This window comes from Balaenoptera musculus, chromosome 6, assembly GCF_009873245.2.
Source record: "Balaenoptera musculus isolate JJ_BM4_2016_0621 chromosome 6, mBalMus1.pri.v3, whole genome shotgun sequence".
Taxonomy (NCBI): Eukaryota; Metazoa; Chordata; class Mammalia; order Artiodactyla; family Balaenopteridae; genus Balaenoptera; species Balaenoptera musculus.
This window is the reverse complement of record NC_045790.1, coordinates 111,531,870-111,546,318: the sequence shown is the minus strand read 5'-3', so window position 1 is coordinate 111,546,318 and position 14,449 is coordinate 111,531,870. Positions and strand designations below refer to the sequence as shown.

At 45.7% G+C, this 14,449-nt stretch overlaps 1 protein-coding gene across 1 annotated transcript in view; it reads left to right on the top strand.

The window, feature by feature from the left end:
* RAPGEF1 (Rap guanine nucleotide exchange factor 1) overlaps window positions 1-14,449 on the top strand; it is a 140,765-nt gene that overhangs the window by 80,794 nt on the left and 45,522 nt on the right. Inside the window, 6 exon segments of the mRNA XM_036854496.1 lie at window positions 11,412-11,500; window positions 12,218-12,275; window positions 12,278-12,322; window positions 12,325-12,374; window positions 12,817-12,940; window positions 13,328-13,511. Of these exon segments, the coding sequence (XP_036710391.1) occupies window positions 11,412-11,500; window positions 12,218-12,275; window positions 12,278-12,322; window positions 12,325-12,374; window positions 12,817-12,940; window positions 13,328-13,511 (550 nt within the window).

Here is a 14,449-nt window from a genome sequence, read left to right as displayed (position 1 = left end):
CCAGACGGTCCTCATCAGGGACTTGGAGCACCCTCCCTGCTGGGTGTTTGTCACATGAGAACTTGTTCCTAAACTTTGTACATTAGAGTGAACGTCTTCCAGTGTTTCTGCTGTTGGATGCTGCTCTGTCCCACAGCTGTTTCTCTGTGGTACAAATGACTCTTACAGGAATATAACCTTTGGAGTACTCGTCCTGATAGTTAGAAACGCTGCCAGAAGCAGTCAGCCTTTACTGGGCCTTGTACTAAATCTACGGGTAGTCTTCACACTACAGCTCTGGCTGTGCACGCTTGCCGGCTAGACGAAGGCCAGTGGAAATTGTTTTTGCACTGACTTTTAGCAAAACTCCCAGCATGTCAACTGCTACCTTTTCATGTTCTAAGAACTTCTGGGATTCTTAGTAGAAAAGCAGGATTGATGTGAGTAAGAGATGAAACTAACTGTACTTGAAATCCATGATGTGGTCTGTGAATTTACTACCCAGGGAAGTCAGAAATGGCATAATAGGAAATTATGAATCATTGTTACGGTGGAAAGTGAAGTCCTTGGAGGTCCTGGAATTGAGGTCCAAGGGACAAACCCTAATTGAGAAAATAAGTCCCAATGGATGAGGAGCAAGGCAGAATGCAGGGCGTGAAACAGGTGAGATCCTGTGGGTTGGGACGAGGGCTGTGAGCGGTGGGAACGTGAGGCCGTATAATGTAGTGGAAAGAGGGCTAGACTAGAGTAGAGCCCAGCTAGATTTGAATCCCAAGTTCACCACTTACTAGTCTGTGAACTTGAGCAATTTACTCAAGTGCTCTGTACCTTAGTTAACTCATCTACAAAATACATGCAGTTGTTGTACCCTGTGTCATGGGGTTGTAGGAAGGATTAAATTAGTTAATACATATAAAGCTTTTAGAACTATGCTGGGCATACTAAACACTCAGATCTTAGCTGCTGTTTATTATTAATTATGTGGTGCTAGATGTATGCTTTGCAAACAGGTCTCTTGGCTTGAAAAACTGTGTTGTCTTCCTTTCTAGACCCTCCAGTACAAAACTGTAACCAAGGTACTTACCCTAGGTCCAAAAAATTCCTTCCCCACTCAACCATGCCATTAGACTCCTGAATGCTGCCTCCTTGGATTGACATTCCCCAGAAGCTCTGGAGAGTAGAATAAGGACCCCCAACGGGTAAAAATTACAGATGGGAGGCTAAGAAAGCATTGCTGGACGTTATACACTGCTCCGGAATGAAGCGTGTTGGCTGGGGCTGTCTGGGTGGCTCCCCACCTCCAATACTGTGTAAGCAGGGCTGCTGTGTCTGCTGGGCTTTATGGAGCTCATTTAGAGGGAGGCTTGACTAGACGGCATCACAGTGTCCTCTGACAGCTCCCAGTTCTCTTCACTCCCCACAGTTACTAGGTCCTGCACGATCGGTTTCGGCTGGTGAGACTTAAGGATGTAGCCCAGGGTGGCTGCTGTGTGGGACCTGATGTTGCTTCCAGGCCTGGCGCCCAGTCACACACTCTCCCATTCCAGCCTCCCGCTCGCTGTCTGAGGTCGGCAGGGCAAGCGAGACGCGACCCGGGTCACACTTCACCATCGGGGTGTTGTGCGCTTCGGGCTCGCCTCGCCTCGCCTTGCTCTTCCTGTCCGGGCTTCTGGAGATGCTGTTATTGACAAGTGTTATTTTTCAGGTGACATCATTGAGGTTTCCTTCTACCAAATTGATTATAATTAGATGTTTCGAAACAAGTCAGAACATCCAAAATAGAAGAGAGAGAGTTAAGTGTAAAGCTTTGTAACATTCCCGAGTGGATTTCCTTTATGGAATCATTAAAGTGCCACTGTATCAGTTGAAAAATTGTCTAAAAGAAAAGTTTCTCAGATTTTTCAAATTGACCAGGATAAGAGAGGGGGAGGGAGAGAGAAAGCGAGAGACACCTATTGATTATGAACCTGTCAGCGTCTGAACTTTTCCATAATTGTTTTTAAAATATTTTAACCAGAACAAAGATTCTCTAGGTGAGGAGCTCTGTACATTAAATTTTGTTTCATTTATTCAAGAAGCGTTTATTGAGAAACTCCTGTGTGCTGGGTAGTGTGATAGAATTGGGAATATCGTGATAAACAAAACTGGCACCGTCCCTGACCTGATGGAGCTTAGAATCTAAAGGCGGAAAAGGACAGCAATCAAAAACTTGTAATTGTATAATTATAACCAGGACTGGTGCTATAAAGGAAGAATGGCGTGTGGTCTTACTTGGGTGTAGGGGGGACCTTCAATTTACAGGGTGATCAGAGACACTTCCCCAGAGAGAGACAGGCAGGCTAAAGCCTAAAGGATGAGCAGGAGCTGGCCTGTGTCGATAGAAGTTTTTCATAGTTGGAGTCAGTCAAGGCCACAGGGACGATTTAGACACTGTAATGTTGGCGTTTGCTGTTAAGGTCTCAACTGTAATCATAGCTAACGTGTATTACCCACTTAATGCTTATAACGACCTCCAAGGTGGGTGTGATCCCCTCCTTCACAGGTGTGGAAACAGTCTCAGGCAGACCAGTAGTCAGTGGCAAGGGCATGATTCACACCCAGGCCTGCTGGACCCCAGACCCTGTGTTCTCACCGTCACCCTCAGCTGCCTCCCACAAGGAGGAAGATTCATGGTTCGGCCCAAGGGCTTCAGTGTGTCTCCCCTCCAGGCCAGCTGGCCCCCATCCTCTCTCACTGTCCCCATCAGGCTTAGGACACCTTATAAGCTCCTGTCCTCATGGTGTGAGGGAGCCTCGGTGGGCTGGGAGGGACAGGACTGTGCAGAGGTGAACTACATCCACGAGGGTGTCGTCATCCCACTTGGAGGGAAAGTGTTGGCATGTCCTGTAAACTGACTCACCATCTTCCAAGTTACTCATTCACTTGTTAAATGGAATTTTGCTTTTGAGGGTAGAAAAAGTGTTGTAAAGCAGGATTACTTTGTTTTTGTCCCTGAATGTGCAGTACCGTCTATCATTTAAACCTCCATGTAAAGGCCACTTGTTAGCTCTGTAACCTTGGGCAACTTAACTCAGGTCGAAGGATGGACCTCTCTTATTATCTAATCTGACCCAGGCAAGTGCTTTACCAATGGGAGCCTAAGACTCAGATGGTCATGGCTCTCTGGAAGGAATTCAAAGGCCCTCACTTGCCCTTTGCTATAGGAACCACCTCCAGCCTAGGTCTTGGCTGTTGGAGGACTGAGCTTCTCAAGGTCAAACAGATACACGAGTTTGTCCTTTCAAAACCAAGACCCCAACTCTTCCTAATTTCACCTTTTCAGCTTTTCTTCTTATCTCAGATGTACAGCTTCTTACCCATCTCTCTGGACTCTGCTTTACCATCTCTGCAGACCTTCTTGGATCTCCCTTCTAAGACCTCCAGCCTCTTCCCCTGACCTCCAGCCTCTTCCCCCACAACACACACACACACACACACACACATTTTTTAATTGGAAGAAAAAAACACACTGATCTGGGAGGAAACTTTGGAATACTTGCAGTTCTGTCATTTAACCATCACCATCCAAAAATTGGGCTTGTATACCAGATACACCTTGAATAGCAGGAATATTTTGAAAGAAATATTTTCCTGACTGTATCAGTTAGGGTTAGACTTGACTGCAAGAAAATCCAGCATAATACTGGCTTCAAAAGATAGAACTTTATTTCTCCTTCACGTGTAAGAAGCCTACAGATAGGCAGGCAGTCCAAGGCTAGCATGGCATTTTCACAAAATGGCCAGGGATGTGGTCTCCTATCCTGCTTTCCCACCATCTTAACACATGGATTCCACCTCATGGTCCAAAATGGCTGTTACAGTCTCCATGAATTATGACTACATTCCACCTAGCCAGGAAGAAAAGAGAGTAGGAAGTTGTGGCTTCTCCATTTAGGGCTGCTTCCTCAAAGGCCTCACAGAACTTTCACTTAATATTTTATTGGCCAGAACTTGGTCATATGCCCAAGTAAAATTCTGTTAATAAGGAAGAGCAGATACTGTGGGGCAGCTAGCTATCTCTACCACACTGACATTTCAGATGAGCCACCTCTTTTATTCCTTTATCAGCCTATTTTAAAATTTTATTTATGACGAATTTCAGACATTTGCAAAAAAGAGAACAGTATAATGAAGCCCCATCACAGAACTTCCACAGTTGGCCAGTCTTGTTTCTTCCAGACCTCTTCCTACTCCCCTGGATTATTTGGAAGCGAATTCCAGGCATCATGTCCATTCATCTGTAAATACCTTAGTGCATATCTCTAGAACAAAGCGAACTTTTTCTGTAAAGGGCCAGATAGTAAATATTTTAGGCTTCTGGGGCTACACATAGTCTCTGCTGCATATTGGTCTGTTGCATATTCTTTGTTTGTTTTAATTTAATTTTTTTAAACAAAGCATTCTTACTTTGAGGGCCTTACAGAAGCAAGCCCTGGGCTGGATTTGGCCTGCAGGGTATATAGTTTGCTGTTTTCAAACAGTTTGGTTTTCAATTTCAGATCCAAATAAAGTCCAAACACTATAACTCATTAATATTTGTCTAAAGTTCTCCCTTCTCTGTATTTTTCTCCTTGCAACTTATTTGTTTGTTTTTTTTTTTAAGGAAAGGTGGTTTCTCTGAGAAGTCTCCCACAGTCTGGTTTTGCTGATTACATCTATGCGGTGTTATTTAACATGTTCCTCTGTCCCTTGAATTTCCTGCAAAACTAGGCTGAATCAGGTTCATGTTTTTGTATCTAAAAGAATGTTTCCTAGGTGCTGCCCTGCACTTCATCTAGAGGCATCTTTCCTTTTTTGATATTAATAGCCGTTGATGGTTATTGCCTAGATCGGTTAATTCCTTGGAGTTGCAAAATGATGACATTATAATTCTTTCTGCCATCCCTTCCTCATTCCTTAGCCGGAATACACTAAAAGAGACCTCCCCTTGTCAATCAAGGTTATCCTGTGTTATAATTCTCAGGGGAAAGGCAGGATCAGTGCTTAATTCCTTCCTTCATTTACCAGTTATCAAAATGAGTGTTTCTTAGCATCATCTAACATGAGCATTGGATTGAGGTTTTGGTTTTTTTTAAAATTTATTTATTTGTATTTATTTATTTTTGGCTGTGTTGGGTCTTCGTTGCTACGCACAGGCTTTCTCTAGTTGCGTCGAGCGGGGGCTACTCTTCGTTGGGGTGTGCGGGCTTCTCATTGCAGTGGCTTTTCTTGTTGCAGAGCGCAGGCTCTAGGCACGCAGGCTTCAGTAGTTGTGGCACATGGGCTTAGCTGCTCCACGGCATGTGGGATCTTCCCGGACCAGGGCTCGAACCCGTGTCCCCTGCATTGGCAGGCGGATTCTTAACCACTGAGCCACCAGGGAAGCCCTGGATTGAGTCTTTTAATATAGCATTCTGAACTCAGGGATGTAAATAAACATAGTTTATATGTCCAGTCCATTGCAGTTATTATCCTTAGTGATGCTCAAGTCCCATCTTTGAACAGTGACAGCTTCTTCACATTGTTTCCTGAGTTCATTTTGACATGACCCCAGAAGTCTTTGATCGTTTTCTCACTTGGGGATATGAAAAGGTGTTCCAGGTTCACCTTGTACTTACTTGTGTGTGTTTGCGGTAATAGCTTTATTGAGATATAACGCCCATACCATACAGTTCCCCCGGTTTAAAACAATTTAGTGATTTTTAGTATATTCACAGAATTGTGCAGCCACCACCACAGTCAACTTTAGAACATTTTCATTGCCTCAGAAAGTAACCCCATACCCTTTGTACTCTCCCCATAGCCTGCCCTCATTTCTCTCCATTCCCCCAGCCTTAGGCAGCCACTAATCTAACTTTCTGTCTCTATAAATTTGCGCCTTTCTTTTTTTTTGACCATGTCACGCAGCATGCGGGATCTTAGTTCCCTGACCAGGGATCGAACCCGTGTCCCCTGCAGAAGCGCAGAGTCTTAACCACTGAACCGCCAGGGAAGTCCCTAAATTTGCCTCTTCTAGACACTTCATATAAATGGAATCATATACTATGGGTCCTTTTGTGACTGACTCCTGTCACTCAGCATAATGTGTTCAAAGTTCATCCATGTTGTAGCATGTATCAGTACTTCATTTCTTTTTATTGCCAAATAACATTCCATTACGTGGATATACCACATGTTATTTATTCATGGACATTTGGACATCTCAGTTGTTTCCACATTTTGACAATCTTGAGTAATGCTGCTGCAAACACTCAGGTACAAGTTTTTGTGTGGATGTATGTTTTCATTTCTCTTGGGTATACGCCTAGGACTGCAATTGCTGGGTCATATAATATCTCTGTGTTTGATCTCGTAACAAACTACCAGACTATTTTCTAAAGCAACTGCACCGTTTTACATCCCTACCGACAGTACATGAGGGTTCCAATTTCTCTACATCCTCACCAGCACTTGTTATCACTGGCTTTTTTTGACGCAGCCATCCTAGTGGGTATGAAGTAGTATCTCACTATGGTTTTTGATTTTCGTTTCCCTGATGGCTAATGATGCTGAACATCTTTTCATGTGCTTATTGGCCATTTGTATATCTTATTTAGAGAAATGTTTATTCAAGTCTTTTGCTTATTTTTAAATTGTGTTATTTATCTTTTTTTTGTTATTGAGTTATAATTACCTTGTACATTTCTTACCACCGACCTGGAATCAGCCATTCCTTTAAGGAGCTCTGGTTCCCTTTATTGGGGAATGATGTTTAGAGACCTCACTCCAGGGTTCCTCATTGCTACTCATTGATCACATGTTTAGTTTCTTTAAGAGAAAATACATCTTGAGTTTATACTGGTTTTTACTTAACCTCATCAAGCTTATATCTTAAGTTTCTTCCTCTCACACTGAAAATCCCTGTTTTAAAAAATATCAACATTTGTTTTTGACTCATTTGTTTCTTCACAATACAAACACAACAGTCTCAGAATAACACTAACCACCTCCATCAGTATGATTATTAGAAAGTATTAAAGACGTTTCAAAGTTATTTTTGACCTGCAGGTTACCCATCATTTTGCAGTCATTTGAAATAGTTCTTCTTGGTATGTCTGCATGGTCCATCTTATGTGGCATGTATTTGAGTATTTCCTGTGTGCAGTGGTCTGAGTATTCCACTGCTTTACAAAGGAGGAGAAGGAGAGGGAAGAAGAAAGGGGGAAGAGACAGCGGGTTATGTGTAGTAGGAAATTGCCATGTAGGAATGTTGTGGATATACTTTCATAAGTCAGAGAAATCATCATGCTTCTATTCCAGCTTCATACGCTCAGGGTTTAGGGGTACTTTTGTTGTTAACGTTTTTTCAAAATAATAAGGTGGCTTAAACGAAGATAAGCCCTCCCCAGCCTACTTTCTGAGCAGTTCACTAAGTATTTTTTCTAGTAAATCTGCTAACCTGAAGAACTGCACCGAACATTTACTGCTTTTTCATTCTCAAGGGTGTTGGGAGTAGAAGGACATCTTGTCCACCTAGGATTTGTAGCAGCGGCATCTCCTTTCTGGGCCTACATGTGTTCTGCTTAGTTACAAATGTCAAGAGAAGGTCTTTCAATAATCTATAAGCTTGTTTAGGGCCTTTTTTGGGGTGAACCCTGAGAACTTTTATTGTTCGAGTTGTAGTGTTTGGCCCCAACTCATTATTTTGAAGACACAAGTGCCCAGTTTTAAAATTATGCCCCTCCCCCCATGCCAACCGGGCCTGGCACTGCTTCTGGGCTGGTCTCTTCAGCATCTTTCAGTGTGGAATTCGAGATCTCCTCTGGCTGCCTTGTTTTTAGGCTGCTGTGAGCCTCCAGGAGCTGACTTGAGGAGTCACCCGCCAGGCCCGTGCACTCTGGCACCTTGTCTGCTTAGTGCTGTGTCTCCTCCTGAGCACATGTGAGAAGGAAGGCACTTCCTCTGCTCTGTCGCTGCCTCACCCCCGCTTAGGATGTGGGCAGGGAAGGTCCCCTGTTGTCACCATAAAGGTCACACTGGGGCTGGACAGCCCTGTGACTGCATTATGCCACTTCAGTTACAGGAAACTCCCCACTGGCCTGTACCCAGTGTCTTTGGTGAAGAACTTGTCTTAGGACCGCTCACCGGTAGAGGGGCTGTGTCATGGCCACGAGCACAGGACCCCATGGTGATAGAGGGTAGACGGTGGCAGGTCGGGACGCGGCCTGAGCAGGAGCAGCGGGCCCAGGCTGCAGGGTGGGACGCTTCCAGTTAAAGTATGTGAACCTGGAGGACTCGGGCCTCTCCTTGTGCAGCCCGTGTCCCCTCTGCCTGGCAGGGGCCGAGGAGGCAGAAACAGATAGGACCGTTTCTTACCTGAGCACCGAGCTGTGCTTTGACTGGATGAAGGTCATCTAAGATGGAAGTGTCTCTGTGATCACTCTCAGTATGAATGAAATGAACATGGAAATAAAGTATTGTGTATTTAGAAAGGTACTCTTCCTGGTACCTTTCGGGCTTTTGAAAACTGCTTTTCGGTGAACCGGCAGTTGTCTGGTTTACAGCTGCCGGCTCTGGACAGAGTCTCACGTGCCATCTCTCTCAGTCCTTCCGAACCTGTGCCTCAGGAGGACTGGAAAGTCTGACATCCTCTCAGAAATCTAACTTCAGTAGGGGGGGTTGGGCTCTGGCCAGGTTACAGACAGTGGGCTCTGAAGGAGATGAGGGTGCTGGCACGGTCGCCGCGTACGTGCACATCCTAAGGGTGCCCTACTGCCTGTGAGCGAGAAGCCAGGTTGAGAGTGAAGACCTTCTGGCCGGTGTGTTTGTGTTTGGGCTGGAAGGTCGTGGTGCATATGGAAAGCTGCCCCCTCCTGTGATGGTCTTGTTGGGCCTGGGGGGAAGGAGGGTAAGTGCTGGGATCTGACTTCGTCTTGGAATTCGGGTGCACACTTGCACATGTGTGCCTGTCATTGCGTGGTTCTTTCGCCATTGTTCTTTAGTTGAGTTCACACAGCTGCCTCTCCAGAAAGATGGCATTCTAATTATAATTGCTCAGGACTCAATGAAGAATTAGTGGAATTTTGTCCTGCCTCAGCAGATGCACGTGTCCAGGCTCCTCCCTTTTGCTTTGCCCTGCTTGTAAGGAGAGTGAGCTGAGTGTGGCGCTTCCAAGACACTTTGACTCCCTCTGATGCCGCGATGCTCTTCTGTGTGGCCTGGTGATGGGCTGGATGGACGGCCTTCCCCACCCTGCTCCAGGCGATGGGGTGCAGGGGGCCTGCCTCCACGCCACTTGCTCTCTCTTCTAATTACGTCGTCTCTTGTCTCTCCACCTTGTCTGTAATCACCAGCTAGTTAGCTGTTCCTTACATATTTGCGAGATTATGTTTAACTCCTGGATGGTGATAACAGGAAAATGCCAACCTTCTCCTTTCTTCTTCCAGTACTTGATTCTTGGCGATCTCAACCCTCCACGTTTCTCCAGGAATAGGCATCGAAACTATTACAGAGTGGGGTGACACTGATTCTGATTATATGGAGTATGCCTTATTTTTCTTTTAATTAGTATTTCAGAAGTAATACATGTTCATTGTAGCAAAGTAAGAAAAAGCAGAGAAGCAAAAACAAGAAAATAAGGGGTGTTTCATAGCCATATTTTTTCCTATACGTGTGTTCTTGGTTTTGTTTTGTTTCCAAAACATACTGTGTATACACCAGTGTACCATCTGGGCTGTTTTTCCACTTAACATTGTGTTGTCTTACCACGCTATCATATATTCTTGTTGTGAGGTTTTTTTAATGGTAATATAATGGTCCATTGTTTAATTCTATCTTAATTTATGTAATCAGTACCTAGTATTGAATATTTAATTATGGAATATTGAGTAGTCTGATTTTACCTGTTACACATAATGCTGTGGTGACCATTCTTTGTGGCTTAATTTTTGTACACATCCGTGTCATTTTCCTTGGGCTAAATTATTATAAAATGTATGCAAATATTTAAAGTTTTTTATGTATACTGACAAGTCATCTTTTAGAAGGCTATCCAAAGCATTACTTCTATCCATCATATTAACTCTTTGCCTTACCACACTTGTCAGGGTTCCTGTGTGGGGTGTTTTGAGTTGGGAGAGGCTTTGCAGTCCGATTTGGGGGCACACTGCTGTATTACCCACCTTCTTCCATTGCTGCCTCCTCTGTAACTTTAGAAATAGACGTTCATACTGAAAGCCTGAACTTCTCATGTGACACATGTAGGTCCTACCCAGGTGTGCATCAACAGGACAATGAGTGAAGAAATTGTGGGTTTATCCGTATACTGGAATACAACTCAGCAACATCAAGGAACACTACTCATGCACACAGAGACGTGGGTGTTTACACTGAGCAAAAGAGGATCGACGAATAGAGATAGAGAGGGGATTAGTGGTTGTGGGTCCGGGAGGGCTGGGGAGACATGAGGAGGGACCATTGAAAGGTCCAGAGTTTGTTTTGGAAGTAATAATGAGTCCTAAAATTGATTGTGTTGATGGTTGCACAGCACTGTGAACAGACTAAAAACCATTGCATTGCACGCTTTAAATGGCTGAACTTTATGGCATAAAGCTGTTCAGAAAAGGAAGAGGGACACCAAAGAGTACATGCTGTATGGTTCCACTTATTTCAAGTTCTAGGCAGAAGTGATCCAAGAAGCAGAAGTGGAAAGTGGTTGCGGGGGGGCAGATTGACTGGAGAGGGCGGTGGGAACGTTCTGTATTTCTGAGTGATTCTTATATGGTGTATGCAATCACCAGAGCTCATCAAACTGGGAGAAAATGCATTCTAGTTGAAAAAACCAAGTAGGCCCTAATCACCTCTTTTTTTTTCCTGTTTAAAAAAATATTTTCTAAAGTCATTTCTCTGCTGGGTAATGTGCCCTAAACTTTCTGTCCATTGACAAAGATTCCCACCAGTCATTTCAGGATACCAGCTGCTGCCACACCCACGGCCGGCTCACTCTGGGAAACCACCTCCCCCAGGACCGGAGATTTGATTGTTAGTAGGCAGCACCCTGCACGTCGTGTAATGGCTTCAGAGAACTAAAGGGTAGCACTTCTTCCTCCACAAACCGACTGGCGGTTGTTCTGCCAGGAGTTTGATCTGTGTGATGAACTTAGTCATTCTGAGACAGTGGGGCTTCTCATTTCCCCCTTCCAAAAGGAAGTGCCTTTATGCACTTGAAACTTTCGACGTGCTGTGCAGGTATTTTTGGAGGGTAGGGGACGTTTTGGGAAGTCAGGCAGATTACCTAAGTCAACTCATACTCGCACTTATGGTGAGTGAGGAATCTGTGGGCAGTGGAGGACAGACAGCTGACCCACCTGGTTGGGAACATTCATGGTGAGGAACCTTCCTCGTGTCTCACTGCTTTTCTCTTGTGTGGCGTGTAGGAGCTGGTCAGACTTACCATCGAGAAGCAAGGGCATCCGTCTCCAACAAGCCCAGTGAAACCCAGTTCCCCAGCCTGCAAACCCGACGGGTGAGTGCTGACCAGACCCTCCAGTATCTGGGGTCACGGTTGATCTACACTTGAGAAAGAAGGGGAGCCAGGTCCGGGGCCCACATCAAGCAGGCCCTGTGAGGCCCCCATTCCCTTCTCAGTGAATCCTGGGTAAGAGCCTACATTACTCTAAAGTGTGTGTAGCTCACACCCATTTTGAAGAATTGCCTGGTCTCCAGGTTAATAGTCAGCATGACCTTTTCTAAGGATAGTGTGTGATGTCAAAACCCACCTGCACTTTTCTTGACCAGCTTCCTCCCATAATTAGAAAGAACTTTGAAGGTTGAGTTTTAGGGGTTTGACTTGAGAGCATTTAGCTTTATCAAGAAAGGAAACTGAGGGTAATGTGGACAGTTATAAGGCCTTGCAGTAATTTCTAGTACAAGCTCCTAGTAAAAACGTAAAACCTACACTTGGAGCATTTTAGAACATCATCTAGTCCAGAGATTCCTCTTACAGATGAGGAAACTGAGGTGCAGAGGCAGGGGAACTTGGCCAAGCTTCCGCTGTTTGTGGGTGATCGAACCAGACTTGAAACCCCATCTCTGCCTTGGAGCCCAGGGCACAGTGTCTGCTCTGTGTCCAGGGCACCTCCGTCCCTGTCCCCCCATGACTTCCCTGCGCTGGTCACATCCTCACGTTCTCAGGACCTTCTCTGTGGCCTTCTGTAACCCCGAGTTCTCTTCAACTCTCCAGCCAGTCTGAGCTCCCCCTGACAGATCGAGAGATGGAGATTCTAAACAAGACGACAGGCCCTGTCGCAGTCGGCTAGAGGGGCTCCCAGATTCCACGGATGAAGAGGGTCGCGCCCCACCAAACCCCCCTTACCTGGCATTCGTGTGGTTGATAATAGTTAATTTTTTCTGTTTTTCTAGCACCCTCCTCTGTTTATGTCATAAGTTCATGAATGGATGGGTAGGATGAGCCAAAAGAAGACCGGTGCCATTAGGGTCAGCACCTGCTCTGTAGGCACCTTGGCGGTTTGACCTTCCTCCGGAGGGGTTGTCTCCGGAGGACGCAAGCCTGGCCCCAGCGCCCTCCCTTGCCCCACACCCTGAGAACTCCCAACCGCTTGCCTTTAGCCTTAGCCAAGCAAAAACTGGTACCATTTGTTACGAAAAGAAAAGCAAGGACTTTGGATACTAGTTTTTTGGCACTGATGGGATGGGAGTTGAAAGTGTGAAAAGCAGGTGTGAAGTGTCTGATAATGAAAGAACCCACCTCCCATACCCCAGTATCTGTTTAAAGCATTTTGTGGGGTGTCTGGTTTGATAGGGTTCCTTGCTCTGTTTCAGTCCTCCACCAGCATTGCCACCGAAGAAGAGACAGTCGGCTCCATCCCCTACCCGAGTGGCCGTCGTGGCCCCCATGAGTCGAGCCACCAGTGGCTCCAGTTTGCCTGTTGGAATTAATAGGCAGGTAATTAGCCCCATCTAGAAAGGCAGAGGAAGGCTTCAGGTTTGGGGATTTGGTTCCTGAAGCTGAGAGAAACCCAGTGGTCTTCAGTCCCTGGCATGGTCACAGGAGGAGCTCTCCCCCCTGGGGTGGAAGTTCCCTCACGGGGTGGGGAGGCTGAGACCGGCCCCAGGGCCTCCCTCGCACTGAGCTCCGAGCGCTTGCAGAGGCCCTCTTTCTCGGAAGGCGCGCAGAAGTGGTGTTTACAGCCTACAGCAAAGACGGGCCTTTCCAGCGGGTTGCTGAGCTTGCCAGTATTTCCTTCTCCGAGTAAACGTACCGGCTCCCTCCCCTGGTCTCTGCCACCATTTCCCAGGAGTGACTTGGTTTGTTTTCGTTTTTGCCCGGGAGGATTTTGACGTGGACTGTTACGCACAGAGACGACTGTCGGGAGGCAGCCACTCATATGGCGGCGAGTCGCCCCGCCTGTCCCCCTGCAGCAGCATAGGCAAGCTCAGCAAGTCGGACGAGCAGCTGTCCTCTCTGGACAGGGACAGCGGGCAGTGCTCCCGGAACACAAGCTGTGAAACACTAGGTGAGCTGCCGGCGCCTCCGTCACCATTGCTGGCTCGTCGTCTCTCGGTGGCTTTTTGGGCTCAGACAGTGATGCCAGTCACTGGCTCTGTTGACCTTGGCCAAGTCATTCAAAATCCGAACCTCAGTTTCCTCGTCTGCAAAATGAGGATACCAGTGTCTGTCTGTGAAGGGGGTTGAAAGTTTAAATGGAGTAGCAGTGTGAAACCCCATGGGAGCTACTGAAATGGTAGCTGTCACTTCGATTAGCCTGTCCGTGTGTCATTTGACTCCCTTTGCCAGAATTCAGAGCCATCTGTGCTCAGAGCCCCTGACCACTTTTGACGGAGGGCGAAGGCGAGTGAACAGCACGTGCTGACCTCGGGCGGTGGGGCCCGATGAGGGTCTGGCATGCACTTTGGCAGGAGGCTTACAGAGCACTGAGCTGTTCATGTCCCGCGAACTAGATACTTCACTTCTGAGAGTTTATCTTAAGAACATAATCAGAGATTTATGGCAAGATTTCTGTCCAAAGACATTAATCTCAGCATTATTAAGAGTAATGATGATAAACTGGAAAGAATCTACTACTCAGTGGTAGGAAATCAGGAGACTTAAGATACATCCATTTGGTGGAGTAATACATAGCTGTATTAAAAACCAATTATGATATAGTGATCAGCGGACAAAATCCAAGACCACTTATATAGTATTTTCTCAGAGTTTAAAAAAAAAAAAAAAAGAATCCAAGGGAAAAAGGACTTTTAAGGAAATGCATCCAATGGTAAGCAGAGATTATAGTTAGATTATGGGATTGTGGGTGATTTTTATTTTCTCAATAGGGTTTTTTGGCCACCTTTTCTACAGTGGTCATGCATTTTTCTTTTTTTAAGTAAGAAACTTTTAAAAATCCAAGGAAGTACAAAGAATTGGATAGCAAACAGTCAAATTCCCATCTGG